The 14,086-nt window shown below is 47.3% G+C and overlaps 1 protein-coding gene across 1 annotated transcript; it reads left to right on the top strand.

Moving 5' to 3' along the window:
* The first annotated feature begins 882 nt into the window (after positions 1-882).
* LOC142920803 (uncharacterized) lies at positions 883-13,999 on the top strand. The gene is made up of 10 exons (XM_076062889.1): positions 883-926; positions 1,232-1,300; positions 2,876-3,040; positions 3,815-3,882; positions 5,261-5,334; positions 5,509-5,567; positions 5,699-5,768; positions 7,272-7,345; positions 12,764-12,858; positions 13,830-13,999. The coding sequence occupies exons 3-10, from the start codon at positions 2,921-2,923 to the stop codon at positions 13,936-13,938; spliced, it is 669 nt and encodes a 222-aa protein (XP_075919004.1). The 5' UTR covers positions 883-926; positions 1,232-1,300; positions 2,876-2,920; the 3' UTR covers positions 13,939-13,999.
* Positions 14,000-14,086: the final 87 nt, after the last annotated feature.

Raw genomic sequence — 14,086 nt, 5'->3', positions numbered from 1 at the left:
GGGACTTGGTTCAATGCCGACACAAACAGTGTACACACACAGTAAACACAGTGTACACACAGTGTACACACACACAGTGTACACAGTATACACAGTGTACACACACAGTGTACACACAGTATACACAGTGTACACACACAGTGTACACACAGTGTACACACACAGTGTACACACACTGTACACACAGTGTACATACAGTATATACACAGTGTACACACAGGGTACACTGTATATACACAAAGTGTACACACACAGGGTACACACACAGTGTATATATACACACAGTGTACACACACACAGTGACACACACAGTGACACAGCGACACACAGCGACACAGTGACACACAGTGTATACACAGTGTACACACACACAGTGTACACACATACACAGTGTATACACAGTGTACACACACACAGTGTACACACACACAGTGTATACACAATAATGTCCACGTTGTTGCTGAGCTCACACCCAAGGGAGGGAGCAATGAAAAATGAATCTAAATCAACTCTGTGACGTCACCACTCTGCATACTTCATCGGCGTGAAACGCCAGGTGGAGGTGTACCTCGCTAGTGACGTCATGTCACCAAGGTATTCACCCCGACCCCCGTCCACCGCGCTCTTGAGCGTAACGTCACCTCCGCCTGGGTCACTGCCGATATCGGTCCAGTGGCAATCCTTATTTGGGCAAAGCTACTCCCAGATTCTGGTGGCTCATTAACATAATGTGTCCGTTAAAGCCGTCGCGAGTTTATTGCGACAGGTTCAGCGCCCACGCCCCCATCCCTCGACGTATGGGCAGGCCTCATTAACATAATTTATTCAGTTAGAGAGCCGCTCGTGGGAGGGAAGTGACGTCTTACTACTTCCTGCTGTCGCTAGGTAACAGGAAGCTGCCGTGCGCGCTTGCACTGAAATCCGAGGTGAGAAATTCTCATCGTTGTGGTGGTGGTCGTTGTGGTGGTGGTGGTGGTTGTTGTTGTTTACCAAGGTAGAGCCTCTCTCTCTCGTAGGGATGTCAGTTGAGTAGCAGCGAGCATGGGAATCGATGTCCAGGTTGGAACTTTACAGCGCGGGGCCTAGCCACGCGGGGCCTTGCCTCCTGCCCTCGCCTGATTGCGTTCACTTTAATTATCTCTCTTAAGTTTAATTTGTCTTCACCCGGCTCGCCACTTTGTAACTTTGTTTTATTGTCAATATTCACGCAGTTTTTATTTTCTTTTGTTAGCAGGCCAAGCCCGCTTGAGCTGCTGTACCGCTCTTGTTATCAGAAGCGACCTGCCCACAACAACACAAGGTGAGGCTTTGTCAACGTGTGTGAATGTTTTGACTTAAAACTTTGGTGACTGCAGGAATTAATATTCTTGGTTCTTTCGGTAAAGTCACGTAGATAGAAAATTAAATAAAAATAACATGGTAAAAATTATTAATAATTGTAAATAAAGCAAAAAACCCACGTCCTTTCGATCGCAACACAAGTGGTCTTTATTTAATGTAATTGTATTATCTGTTATTGTTATTTTCTGTCTACGTAACTTTACCGAAAGAAACAAGAATACGTGTGTCAATGTCTATCGGTCAAAGACGATAGACGGACAGACGCGCAAACTCCAAATATACAGCAGGCATCAGGGTCGGGATCGAACCCACGACTTCCTGTATACCAGATGAGGTAGTTAACATCTCACCACGGAGAGAGACACGCAAACTCCAGTTAGCCTCGGCTATGTTCATTGATCCTCGATTAATTACTTGGTGGAGTGAGAAAGCATTAATGCCAAGCAGATGAAGGTGGCCAGGCGTTGATTCTAGACACGCCACCGCCTGTTTACCCAGTGACAGTGTACAGTTTGTGTTTGCAGTAAAGTCTATTAACTCTTTGATTTAAAGCTTTCGTGACTGCAGTAATTCATATTCTTAGTTTTTTCGGTAAAGTCACGTTGAAGAGAAACAACAAAATAATAAAATATATATAAAACAATAAAAAAATTCTCACGACGTTTCGACCATAACTCAAACGGTCATCTTCAGGTGTGTTTAAAATACATTTATGCAAAACAACACACCTGAAGATGACCGTTTGAGTTATGGTCGAAACGTCGTGAGAATTTTTTTTATTGTTTTATATTTTTTTATTATTTTGTTGTTTCTCTTCAACGTGACTTTACCGAAAAAACTAAGAATATCTATTAACTCTGTTGAACACGGAGGTTATATCATAACAATAGTTTACTTTTGTTTTCCTCTGGAACTCTTTATAAGAATGGAAACAGGAAGTTAACACAGCACGCACATGCAGCTAAAATCAGAACTGTTCATCTCAGCATTCAAGGACATCTGAGCCTGGATTCACACCTCTAAGTTGCGATTGAATGTTAATTTATGAATTTCTGCATAACACAAATAGTATTGTTTTCAACACCCTTTGCTATGTCAGCTGAATTTAGCTCTCATAAATATTCCTTTTGTAGCCAGACAGCTGAAATTGTGTGCTCGGAGTTTTGGGTGAACATTCATTTTGAAGATACGAGGGCTTCCAGGCATATTTATGACCATTTGCCCTCTCATTGTGTGCCATAACAGCCCGTGTGATGAATTTGGGAAACGTTTTTACTACATCATGAATATATGAATATAGACGTGTAAGTCACATGTGACTATATATGCATTCCTCTGTGCCTCGATACTGACGTGTAGATGGTGTGGATATTTTTTTCTGTCTGCAGCTGACGCTTCCTCTGACGCTTCCTCCGCAGAATTGGTCTGATGGAGCAAATGCACTCAGCGCAGCTCGGTATGTAATAGCCACGGCTTGGAAGGCTGTTGATGCACGCTCCTTATGTCATGTGTTGTGTGTTCTTTTCTTTCACAGAATGAAGATCACGTGTCAAAAACGCACAATCCTGCGTGCTGCGAAATGGACAATTTGAACACGTGGAAAGTCAGAGTTGACACTGAGCTCGACAAAAAGGAGGAAGCTGTCAGTGAGACCCTGGAGACAATCGACACTCTGCAGAAATCAACTCGAGAAACACAGGTGGGCAGCGGCAGCAGCAAGTGGTCTCATTTCTCTAAAGCAGTGCTTCTCAGAGTGTGGTCACCCTCCTTCCCCCCCCGGTACCACCGGTGGTCCTCCACGCTTCTCCAGGTGGTCCGCAGGGTTGTGAGAAACACAGGTGGGCAGCAGCAGCAAGTGGTCTCATTTCTCTAAAGCAATGCTAAAAGACGGGAAACAAAATAATAAAAATATAAAACAATACAATTCTCACGACGTTTCGACTGCAACACAGGCAATCATCGTCAGGTGGGAAAACCACAGCAAGAACATTTTTCACACCTGATGATGATTGCTTGTGTTGCAGTCGAAACGTTGTGAGAATTTTATTTTTTATATTTTTTTATTTTATTGTTTCCCTTCTACGTGGTGGTGACTTTACCGAAAGAACCAAGAATATGAATCCCTGCGGGCACGAAAGCTTTAAATCAAAATTTATGTTCAATCTCCTTGGTTCTTTCGGTAAAATCACCACGTAGAATGGAAATAAAATAATAAAAATAAAACATAATAAAATAAAATTCTCACGACGTTTTCGGCCACAATGCAAGTAGCCTTCCTTGTGGAGACCGAAATGTCGTCGTTAATTTTATTTTATTACGTTTTATTTTTATTATTTTATTGTTTCCATTCTACGTGGTGGTGACTTTACCAAAAGAACCAAGAAGGTGAATCCCTGCAGGCACGGAGAGCTTTAAATCGAAACTTTGTTGAAACGGTATGTGTCACCTCGGTGTGTGTTGTGTTTCCTTTTAGCTTGAAAATGAAGACGTCAGCGTTCAACTTCAAGACGTGATTAACGTCAAACGAGGATCAACGGAGAAGTAAGAAGTATTTATTTCCCTTGAATTTTCTCTTTTGTCTTCCGTTAGGTTCCTAAACTTACGCTAGCGTGACACAATTGCGTCCGCGAAGGGAGCGGAAGTTGTCAGGTCACACGTCACAATCTACCATTGTATAAAGTTAAGTACTACTGAGGCGGTCTGGCCAGTGAAAGGCAGCAAGGTATCTGACAGAAAACGGGCTAGTCTATAGGTAGGGGAGTTGATCGTGGCTACGATGGGTCGTAGTGGGGTGCCTTCTTTATGAATCTTGGGAAGACCATAGAATCTAGGGGGTCTTGCAGCAGAAGGTTTTAGGGAGGGACGTTTAGTTGGGTCGATTAGGGTGGTCGAACTTGTGATGATCTTGTTGGTTTTTATCGCTAGGCTATTAGTAGGGTCATTTTTGATTTTTGAGTAACTTCCATCGTTGAGCAGATTCTGGATTTTGTTGTTCTATGAATCTTTATCCATAATTACAGTAGCGTTGCCTTTATCGGCTGAGAGGATGACTATATCAATAAACACAAAGTGTTGTGTTAACAAAACAAAAACTGGTGGTGTAGTTTAGTTGGCGTGACTATCAAATTACCACAGACGCAGCTTTGTGCGAGCGAATGGTTGCCGCTGCCTGTTATAAAAGTGATACATTCTGTCTGAATGTTTACCAGCACTCTCAGTGCTCACACAATCACATTCGTACACATTGTGAAAGAAAGGGGTGAAGATGCAGCCCTGCAGTTCCTTGCTCACACCGCTGCTCGGCAGGAAGGACTCTTACGAGACGGAGCTCCGGAAAGCCCCTCTAGAGGGCGTGTTGTCCGACATTGCCACGCTAAGCCAGACGTCTTGGAAGCGGTGGGAGTAGCCACACTTTTATCTCGCCACACGTGACGCTTGCCACATCGACTTAATGTGGCGTTACGCATTTATACAGAAACCTTTATTTATCCTGGAGAAACCCGCTGAACGATGAAGCTCTTTTTTAACAAATGTCCAGTAGATTTCAGAGATGTCCGGTGGACTACTGGGTGGAGGTCAGAGGTCAAGCGAGGAGATCAAACGAGCAACTTCTTGATTACACCAACGTCTTCTCTGCAATTTAATGCTTTCGTGACTGCAGGGATTCATATTCTTGAACCGAGAATATCTTCTCTGCAATGCACTTTGTCGGGTTTCATCGGGTTTCTCCAGGATAAAAAAAGGTTTCTGACTCTGTATAGTATTGTTTAATTTGTGTTATTTTATTATTTCCCTTCTGCGTGACTTTGCCGAAAGAACCAAGAATATCTTCTCTGCGATGCGCTTTGTCTTAAATGGTGGAGATTTTTCTACGAAGGTTTTCTGACCGCTGTCCTTGCCATATGCCTGTGTCCATAAGAATCCGTGCCACCGGGGAGATGTGTGACGATCTGAAGTGCCAAGCCTCTTCAGTGCAACAAACATTCACGAGAGGTACATTCTCAACATTGACGGTGTAACACGTTTAGTGATTAAACTTGATTGTCGTTGACTCACGTGTGTCACGTGCCTACGGTGATAATGGACGTTGACGGTGTAACACGTTGAGTGATTAAACTTGCTTGTCGTTGACTCACGTGGGTCACGTGCGTACGGTGATATTGACAGCTGAAGCAGAAAAGGAAAACACGGAATATGTTAACTTGTCACGGAAGCAAGAAACGAAGGTAAATGTACGATACATTTTTTATTTTGTTTTAATTTAATTGTATTTCTTGACAAACGTATAATGGTATAAACGTGCACACGTGCACATTTCATATTTATGCTTAAACCCTGCTGTCATCTTCCTTTAAAGACATTTGCGGTGACTCTCGGCGATTTAAATTTAAAGACTCAAAATAACAAGAACGTTACGTTGGACAAAGGTGAGTCTCGTGCATGGTGACGCAATGCATAGCTCAGTAATAAGAAGGTTTTGTCAAATATATAGAGCAGCAATGTCCTGAAACAGTCATACATCGTATATTTGTTTGGGCACAGTGGTGCATTAAGTGGTGTGAGCTTGAGTTTTACTGGTAGCAACCTCCTGGTTACACCACCAGCCCACAGGGGATTATTGTGTCCGTCCGTTCGTCGTGCATCCAAAAATGGGAGGGGTGGGGCTGGGTGGAGAGGGGAGGGTGGGGAGGGAGGGGCTGGGTGGGGAGGGAGGGGCTGGGTGGGGGGTGGGAGGGGTGGGGCTGGGTGGGGAGGGGCTGGTCACCCCGTGGTGCCCTTATAAAACTCAACGTGTAACCTACTCACGCCGGCTTGTGCCCACCCTCACAGTCGGGCATATTTGCGGAATACACCACGTGGTGCCGCCATTGACCGGGTAACCCAACGTTCCTACCAGCTCCCTCCACAGGAGAATGTGTTATCTGGGTCGTGTGGAATCCTTCCACTTGCAAAAATAGGCACTGAAATTATCGATCGTTGAATATCACCTGCTTTGTCACGCGGATTAGAAATCTGGACTTCGACAGTGAGAATGGAACAAAATCTGAAAAGTGCACAAATAAGGATCATTGAAAAGGATCAGAGACCGAACGGAAATTCGAGACACGCAGCGTCGAGTGTTAAGGTGAAAGTAAGTTGGGCTTGGTCGGGTACACGTCGCTCGAACGGGTGATGGTCGATGTCGAGGCTGGTGACAACATTGGGCAGCCAAATGAGGGACGGCTACCACGGAGATGGAGCCATGGGATCCGGCTCGCGTGCAGCAGCAGCAGCAGCAAGGCCATGAGGGTTGACGGTGGCTTGGGGAGGCCTCCATCGAGCAGTGGATAGAGCACTGTCGATGCTGATCAATGACAGTTGTGGTTTTCCTGGATGAATATTGATGCGCTCAACTATTTTGTTGAAATGTTGATTTTAAGCTTTCGCGACCGCAGCGATTCATATCCTTGGTTCTTTCGGTAAAGTCACCACGTAGAAGGGAAACAATAAAATAATACAAATATATATTAAACAATAAAATTCTCACGACGTTTCGACTGTAACACAAGCAGTCATCATCAGGTGTGAAAAACCAACGGCAAGAGACATTTGATGTATGCTGGCTTTCAGACAGCATACATAAAATTTTCGTCTCCCCGCCCTCCTCTTTTCCGAACATAGATGGACTCGTCCATCTAAACAAACTGCCAAATCGCTATCCGTGGTGCCAACGCTTAAAAATAAATAAATGAATACAAACCGCCACTTCTTTCAAATGTTTCTTGCCGTTGGTTTTCACACCTGATGATGACTGTTTGTGCTACAGTCGAAACGTCGTGAGAATTTTATTGTTATATATATTTTATTATTTTATTGTTTCCCTTCAACGTGACTTTACCGAAAGAACCAAGAATATTTTGTTGAACATACGATGCGGGTGTTGTACGCAGTGGAAGTAGCTGTGGAAGAAATGGGAAGAGCGCAGTGGGACTTTACAATCAAGTTGACGATTAAAGAAAGCCAGGTTCGTGTGAAATCATGAGCTGATCGCTTTTGCTCACATTTTAAATGCATATTTAGAACAAAATATTGGATTAAATTGTCATGTGTTACATTTTACAAACTAGTGTATATACAGCACAAACATAAGGGTCTGTTCTAATACAGGCTCATATTCTTTGTTGATTTCAAATGTAAGAAATTCAGCTCCCAAAGACATGCCTCTCTCAATCATGAAATATCCTTTGAAGAGTAAGATCACCTTCAAATAAAAACTGACGTATTCATGTTCCTATCCCAAACTATTGCCTTTAACGCCTACTATTGCCATTCTGTACATTGGGTAATACATTGGTTTTACAATTTACAAACGTCTGTATAACAATACAATGCCTAAAATGTGACTTATTTCCACTTTAAAACGTATTTAGTGCCCAACATTCATTTGTTCAACGAAATATATGGGATGTACACATTTTTACCTCTTCACGTTGATTTTTCAAGTTCTTTTCATTCTCGTAAACAAAACTTAGTTGAATTAAATGATGACTTGCAAACCAGAAAGCATGCCTTGCCCAGCAGATTCGTGTATACAGTCATATTATTTTAATAGGGTGTTTCCCCTTTTTTCTGGCAACAAAACTAAAACCTTTTTACAAGGATTCATGTCACTGTATTAACCACAATACCTGCAGTCAAAATACAAACAAAAAACACGCCAAAAGACGTCATCTGGTCGAGCACCAATTGGGTCGAGGCTCAAAAGAAAGCCGTCCCTTGGTGTGGACCAATCAGTTTCAAGGACGATGCATCATATATTATCATAGTATGTGTTTTGTTTGCATTTTGACTGCAGGTATTGTGGTTAATGCAATAACATGAATCCTTGTAAAAAAAGGTTTCAGTTTTGTTGCCAGAAAAAAAATGGGAAAAAACCCCTATTATGATATTTTGGTACTGGCAAAGGAGGTCTAATGATATAGTCGTAGCATTGTTCAGGAGTTAGCAACATACACCGTTCTGTCTTTCGCTTTAAGGTCAAAGAAAATTCTGAGCTATTGGAGTTAAGAAATGAAGTACTCAAAACGACCTCTCACGCGTTGCAAGATCCCAGTTCAAACTGTGCTGGACTCGAAGGAATAAAGCGTGAGAGTGCATTAACATTCAGACTTGATTTGAAGCTTTCGTGACTGCAGGGATTACTCTTTGGTTTTTTCAGTAAAGTCACGTATAAATAAGAAATAATAAAATAACATAATAGCAGCACAAGCAGCCATCATCGGGTACAGAAGAGCTAAATTATGAGAGAGGGGAGACACATAACCTCAGATGTATATAAAGACACCCAAGTAGGGGGAACTAACACAGATACAACAGGGGACACAGAGAGAGAAGCATACCAGACAAACAGGGTTTACCCAAAAAAAATTTGGAAACCATGTAAAGCAACACAGATGGTCGGTCAAAACACAATTAACGCATAGTCCGGTTGATCACGCTATTTCAAAAGATTGCTCAATTGCAAGTAAAGTTTGATACTCAAAACACAGACCAACAACAACAACCGCCATTCGCCACTAAGTGGCGGTGACGTCACCACGACGCTTGTGCCAGGCTATGTGCACCCTGAGGCCACGTGAAGTGTCGAACGCCCGCTGGCAGGAGGTCACGGGGCAGACCCAGGTGCCACGGGTCGACTGACTGAGATGACTGGCTGATGCACCACCTGTGCCCCCTACTGTGCCAACCTGCTGTGCCTTAGCCACCCGGCGCTCCGCCCGCCGTTGTGAGCGTCGCTCCTCCGCCCTCCGTTGTTGTTGGAGGGCGACCGCCTCCAACCGCCCAGCAGCATCCTTCACGAGCCTCCTCCACAGAGGCCGATCCCGACACCGCTGGTACCAGTCATGGGCAAGTCCACCCAGCTCCACGTCCTCCTGCACCACATCACCCCATCTCCTCCCCAGCCCGTGCCGCGCCCGCCCAGCCCCCTCAATCCGGCCAAACAAAAGCCGTCTCGGCATGCGGTGGCTGGGCATGCGGGCTACACGACCCAGCCATCGCAGCCCTGCCCGCCGGAGGAGCCCACCGACGGGACCCCGCCCAGATCCCTCAAGGACCTGTGAGCTCCTCACACAATCCAGTCTGGCCAAACCCAGGATGGACCGCAGGCAGGCCAGCCCAAATGTTTCTAACCGGCGAAGATGCTCCATTAGGGGGGTCCACGTTTCGCAAGCGTAGAGAAGGGAGGGAATGACCGTGGCCGAGAAGACCCGAAGCTTAGTGCGGAGCGACAGACCAGGCAGCTTCCACACAGCGCCACGCAACCGATGAAAAGACATTGCCGCTCGACTGATTCGGAGTGAGACCTCTGCTGTTAAACTGGAGCCAGTCATAAGCACACTGCCCAGGTATGGGAAACTCTCCACTCTCTCCACAACTGCCCCATCACCGATTGGGAGCCGTGGGGGTGGAGTGTCCGATGGCACAAAACACCCAGGCAGGTGCTCAGCCTTGGTGGGGCTGATGGTAAGGCCCCACCTCTTAGTGGCACGCTCCAGTCTCAGCAGCAGCGCCTCCAACTCCTCCCCTGACTGAGCAGCTATTACCAAGTCATCAGCATACACAACGTGGTTGAGCAACAGGGAGCCATCCCCCGACCGCACCCGGGCATCGACCAGCCTCCCATTATATCTGTACCACATGGAGACTCCCCCGGCACAGCCATTGAAGGCCTCACGAACCACGTGGTCAAAATAGATGTTAAACAATGTGGGAGCCAGAGGACATCCCTGTCGCACCCCAAGGCGCACAGGGAATGGCTCTGACTCCCGGCCACGTAGCCCCACCCGGGCCCGCTCACCATCATGAAGGTCCCCAATGATCGTGAGCAGAGGGTCAGGCACTCCAAAAGCATGAAGAACGACCCAGAGCCCAGGCCTACTGATGGCATCACAGGCCCCGACCAGGTCAATAAAGCAGAGATGTAGGTCTTGTTGGAATTCCCTACACCTCCGCTGTAGCAGACGGACAGAAAATATGGCATCTGTGCAGGACCGCCCTCTCCCGAAACCGCACCGGGGCTCCGCAAGCCTCTCCTCAGCGTGCCCGGCAAGGCGATACCGAACAATCCCTGCCAGGACCCCTCCCGGCACACCGAGGAGCGAGACGCCCCTGCAGTTGCCACAGTCTGCGCGGTCCCCCCTCTCAAAAAGGGGGACCACCAGGGCATCCCTCCAATCCTGCGGAACCCGCCCAGCGGTCCAGACCGCCGTCATGATGTCATATAGGGCAGTCCGTGCACAAACGCCACCCTCCCTCAGCACTTCGCCCGGGAGATCATCTCTGCCCGCCGCCCTTCCCGGCCCCAGACTCCGGATCGCCCTCAACACCTCCCCAGCAGATGGCACCTCAGCCAGCCACTCACAGGGGGTGACTTCATCCAATATTTGAGGCACCGCAGCCTCAGCAGGGTCATCCTCACTTTGTGCCACGATGTTTTCCTGGCTGAGGGATTTTCCCTCCCCCAGGAACTCACAGAAATGCTCAGCAAATCTGCGAACCTGTTCCTGGGGGTCGGAAATCGGATCACCGTTTTTTCCCCTAATGATGGTAATAGGTGTGGCGCTGCAGGTTACTTTTTTGATGGAGTTAAATAGAGATTTGTGATCACGGGCCACTGAGGCAGACTCCATCTCCTCAGCAACCCGCGACCACCACCCATCCTTGCAGCGCCTCACGGCTCTCCGAACCTCCGAGCGAAGGCTGCGGTAAGCCTCCTCATTCTCTGACGTGGGATTCTGTAGCCGATGACAGTGGGCCTGTCGCTTTTTCTCAACCATCGTGAACAACTCCTCTGTCATCCAGGGTGTCTGGGGAGGTCTGGACCGTGTACCCAAAGCAGCCATTGCAGCTGCATGAGTCACAGTCCTAAACCTCGCCCATTTACCCTCGACATCAGGAGGAGTCGGGGACGATGCCAATCCCAGCCGCAAGCGATGATGAAATTCTCGCTTGCAACTTTCATCAGATAACTGAGACCAGGCCACTTTAGGTTGGAATGGGGTCCTGGGTGTACACCCACCACCGGAGTGGAAGAATGGCAGGCGCATCTTACAGATGACTAGTCGATGGTCAGAGGGCAGATCAGCTCCACGGTAGGTCCTGGTGTCAAGGACATGGGCTCGCATTCGCTGGTCCGTCACTATGTAGTCCAGCAGATGTTCTTGCTTGGACCCGGCATGCATCCATGATGTTGTGTGGATGCGCCGATGCCGGAACAGCGTGTTGGTAATTACAAGCCCATGGGCTGCACAAAAATCTAGCAGCCTCCTACCGTTGTTATTGAGCTGATCTGGCCCATGCCCTCCAATCACTCCAGACCAGGTGCCAGTATCATGACCAACTCGGGCATTGAAGTCACCCAACATGATGACTCTATCCCGAGGGGCCACTTTAGCCAGCACCTGTGACAGGAGGTCATAGAAGGCATCTGACTCATCGGCTTTGCCTGCATCCCTCCACGGATGTTCATCTTCGGTGGGGGCATAAGTAACCACGACCACCATTCCTCGCCTCCGGTTGATGGGAAGGCGAGCCCAAAGTAGCCTGGGGCTTACAGCTTCCCACACCTCACCGCCACGCTCCCACGCCCCCTTCATTCTTTTGTTCAAAAGAAGACCCACACCCTGTTGTTTGGCAGTCTGCTGCCCCGAGTAGAGGACTGTCCACCCCTCATGGTGGCAGGAGCCAGAGCCGGTCCACCGGACCTCCTGAATGCCGCATAGATCCAGGCGGTACCCGTCCAGCTCCCGACAGAGGAGTGGCAGCCTCTCCTCTGCAGTGAGCGTTCGAACATTCCACGTGGCCAACCGTAGTGGCTTTTCGTTGTTTCTGGAGTAGCCCCGAGGGTAGGTATTCAATCTCCTGGCTCCGCCAATTGGGGTTTGGCCAGGAGACGTCATAGACGCCTGGCCCCCCGGGGCCTCCGGCACAAGCTTAGTTGTTACATATTTCAGTTTAATTCGTAGTTTCGTGGTAATTAATTGAAGGTGGACGGGTTACCAGCCCCTCGCACCCGTCCAGAGCCCCCGTTTTGCCCCTGTGGTGGACACATATGCCATGAGGGGAGGAGCCAATCAAAATTGGATCTCCCCCCACAGCGTTGTCCACGACAGAGTTGCCCGTCCGGCACCGCGAGGAGGTAGGGGGTTGTTTTGCCGGACCGCACACACACACACCGGACCGCACACACACACACAGACAACCAAGTAGAGCGAGCCAGCACAGAGACAAGCACACAGTAAAGTTGCCTTTACTGTGTGCTTGCATTAACATTGTGGGCGTTTGCCAACAGCCTGGATATGTGTGCGGTAGGCAGGCAAATGTCTGCGCATCTGACCGCGAAAGTTGATCTCAATTTTGTTTGTTTTACGCGAATTGACAGGCAACTTTCCAACACGACTTGAGCAAGCACAGGAAGAAATTAATACCCTCAGTCTTGAAAGAGATCGCCGTCAGGAAGTTGAAAGCACACTTCAGGTGACAAATCCATTCATGTTTATGTAGAAGATTGTCTGCGTACCTATTTCTGTATATTTTGATCTGAATGGTCTTCTGTAGCCTTTTTGCAAATCTCAGCTCTTTACTGTATCTGAAAGATGTAGCGGGTCTAATGCCTCATTGATTTAATCTTCATCTATATATATAAAAGGAAAATTTGTGAATGTGTGCGTTTGTTCGAAATGTATCGCATACTTCCCAACATGCAACAAACTTGAAATTTTGCACGTGGGTAGTTTCCAGACTGTACACAATGAAAAATGTATAAAAATAGACTTTTTTTATTTGGGGGGGGGGGGGGAGGCACGATAATTGATATAAAACATTGCACAAGTGAGCGGTGACGTCACATCTGTGATGTCACCCGCATGCGGCAGCGTTATGCAATGTGCCTGCTGACGTCACACATCCCCCCCCCCCGACCCTCCGCGCAGGCCGCGTGTCCCGCACAAATGCGCGGTACAGCTGTCTCGATTTTCTACGTCAACGCGACTATTTTCAGCGCGCTCTTAAATATAAAGCAGAAGATCCGTTTGTGTGCGAAGCAGCAAAAACTCTAGAACGCTGAGCTCTGACGTTGTGAAATTTGCACAGCCGACGCCGTCTGGAATTTCTAAGGGAACGCGACGATTTTCAGCTCGCCACGTCATTCCCTCCCCGAGTTGCCTTAATCGAACCTTACGCATAAGTGGGTTATGGTTAAATTTCTGTCAGCGAAAAACATCCGTGTCAAATTGATTTGTTTCGGCTGTTTTATTTCTTGCAAGTGTCAATTTTTTTTCCAGGGTTTTTTGTCAGTGAAATGTAAGGGAATGTGAAATTAATCCAAGACAAGAATCCAAGTCCCGGGCGAAGCCGGGTAGTAAAGCTCGTACGGTATTAATGGAAATATTACTTTCAGAAATAGTGATGACTAAACGTGTTTTCTGCCACTGCTGTATTATGATAAGATTCAAAACACGGAGAGCAGTCTTGCAGTGGAGGAGCGAGAGCACACTACAAGCACGACGGAGCTGCAACAATCGCGTGACCAGCCGCAACACGAACATCGGGACCTAAACGTAATTGTGCAAAACCTAGACAAGGCAAACGAAGAGTTGCCGGAAGCAGCCGGCCAGAGGCAAGTGGTGAACTTTTTACAGCACAGCAAGTCGGGTGCGCTGAGATGTTATCATTACATCGCTCTTGTTACGTACCACGCTGGTTG

The sequence above is a fragment of the Petromyzon marinus genome, unplaced genomic scaffold, assembly GCF_048934315.1.
Source record: "Petromyzon marinus isolate PM22_M1 ecotype Great Lakes invasive population unplaced genomic scaffold, UKy_Petmar_22M1.pri1.0 PM_G_Scaffold_77, whole genome shotgun sequence".
NCBI lineage: Eukaryota > Metazoa > Chordata > Hyperoartia > Petromyzontiformes > Petromyzontidae > Petromyzon > Petromyzon marinus.
The sequence above is the reverse complement of the archived record's forward strand: the minus strand, read 5'-3'. Positions and strand labels throughout refer to the sequence as shown.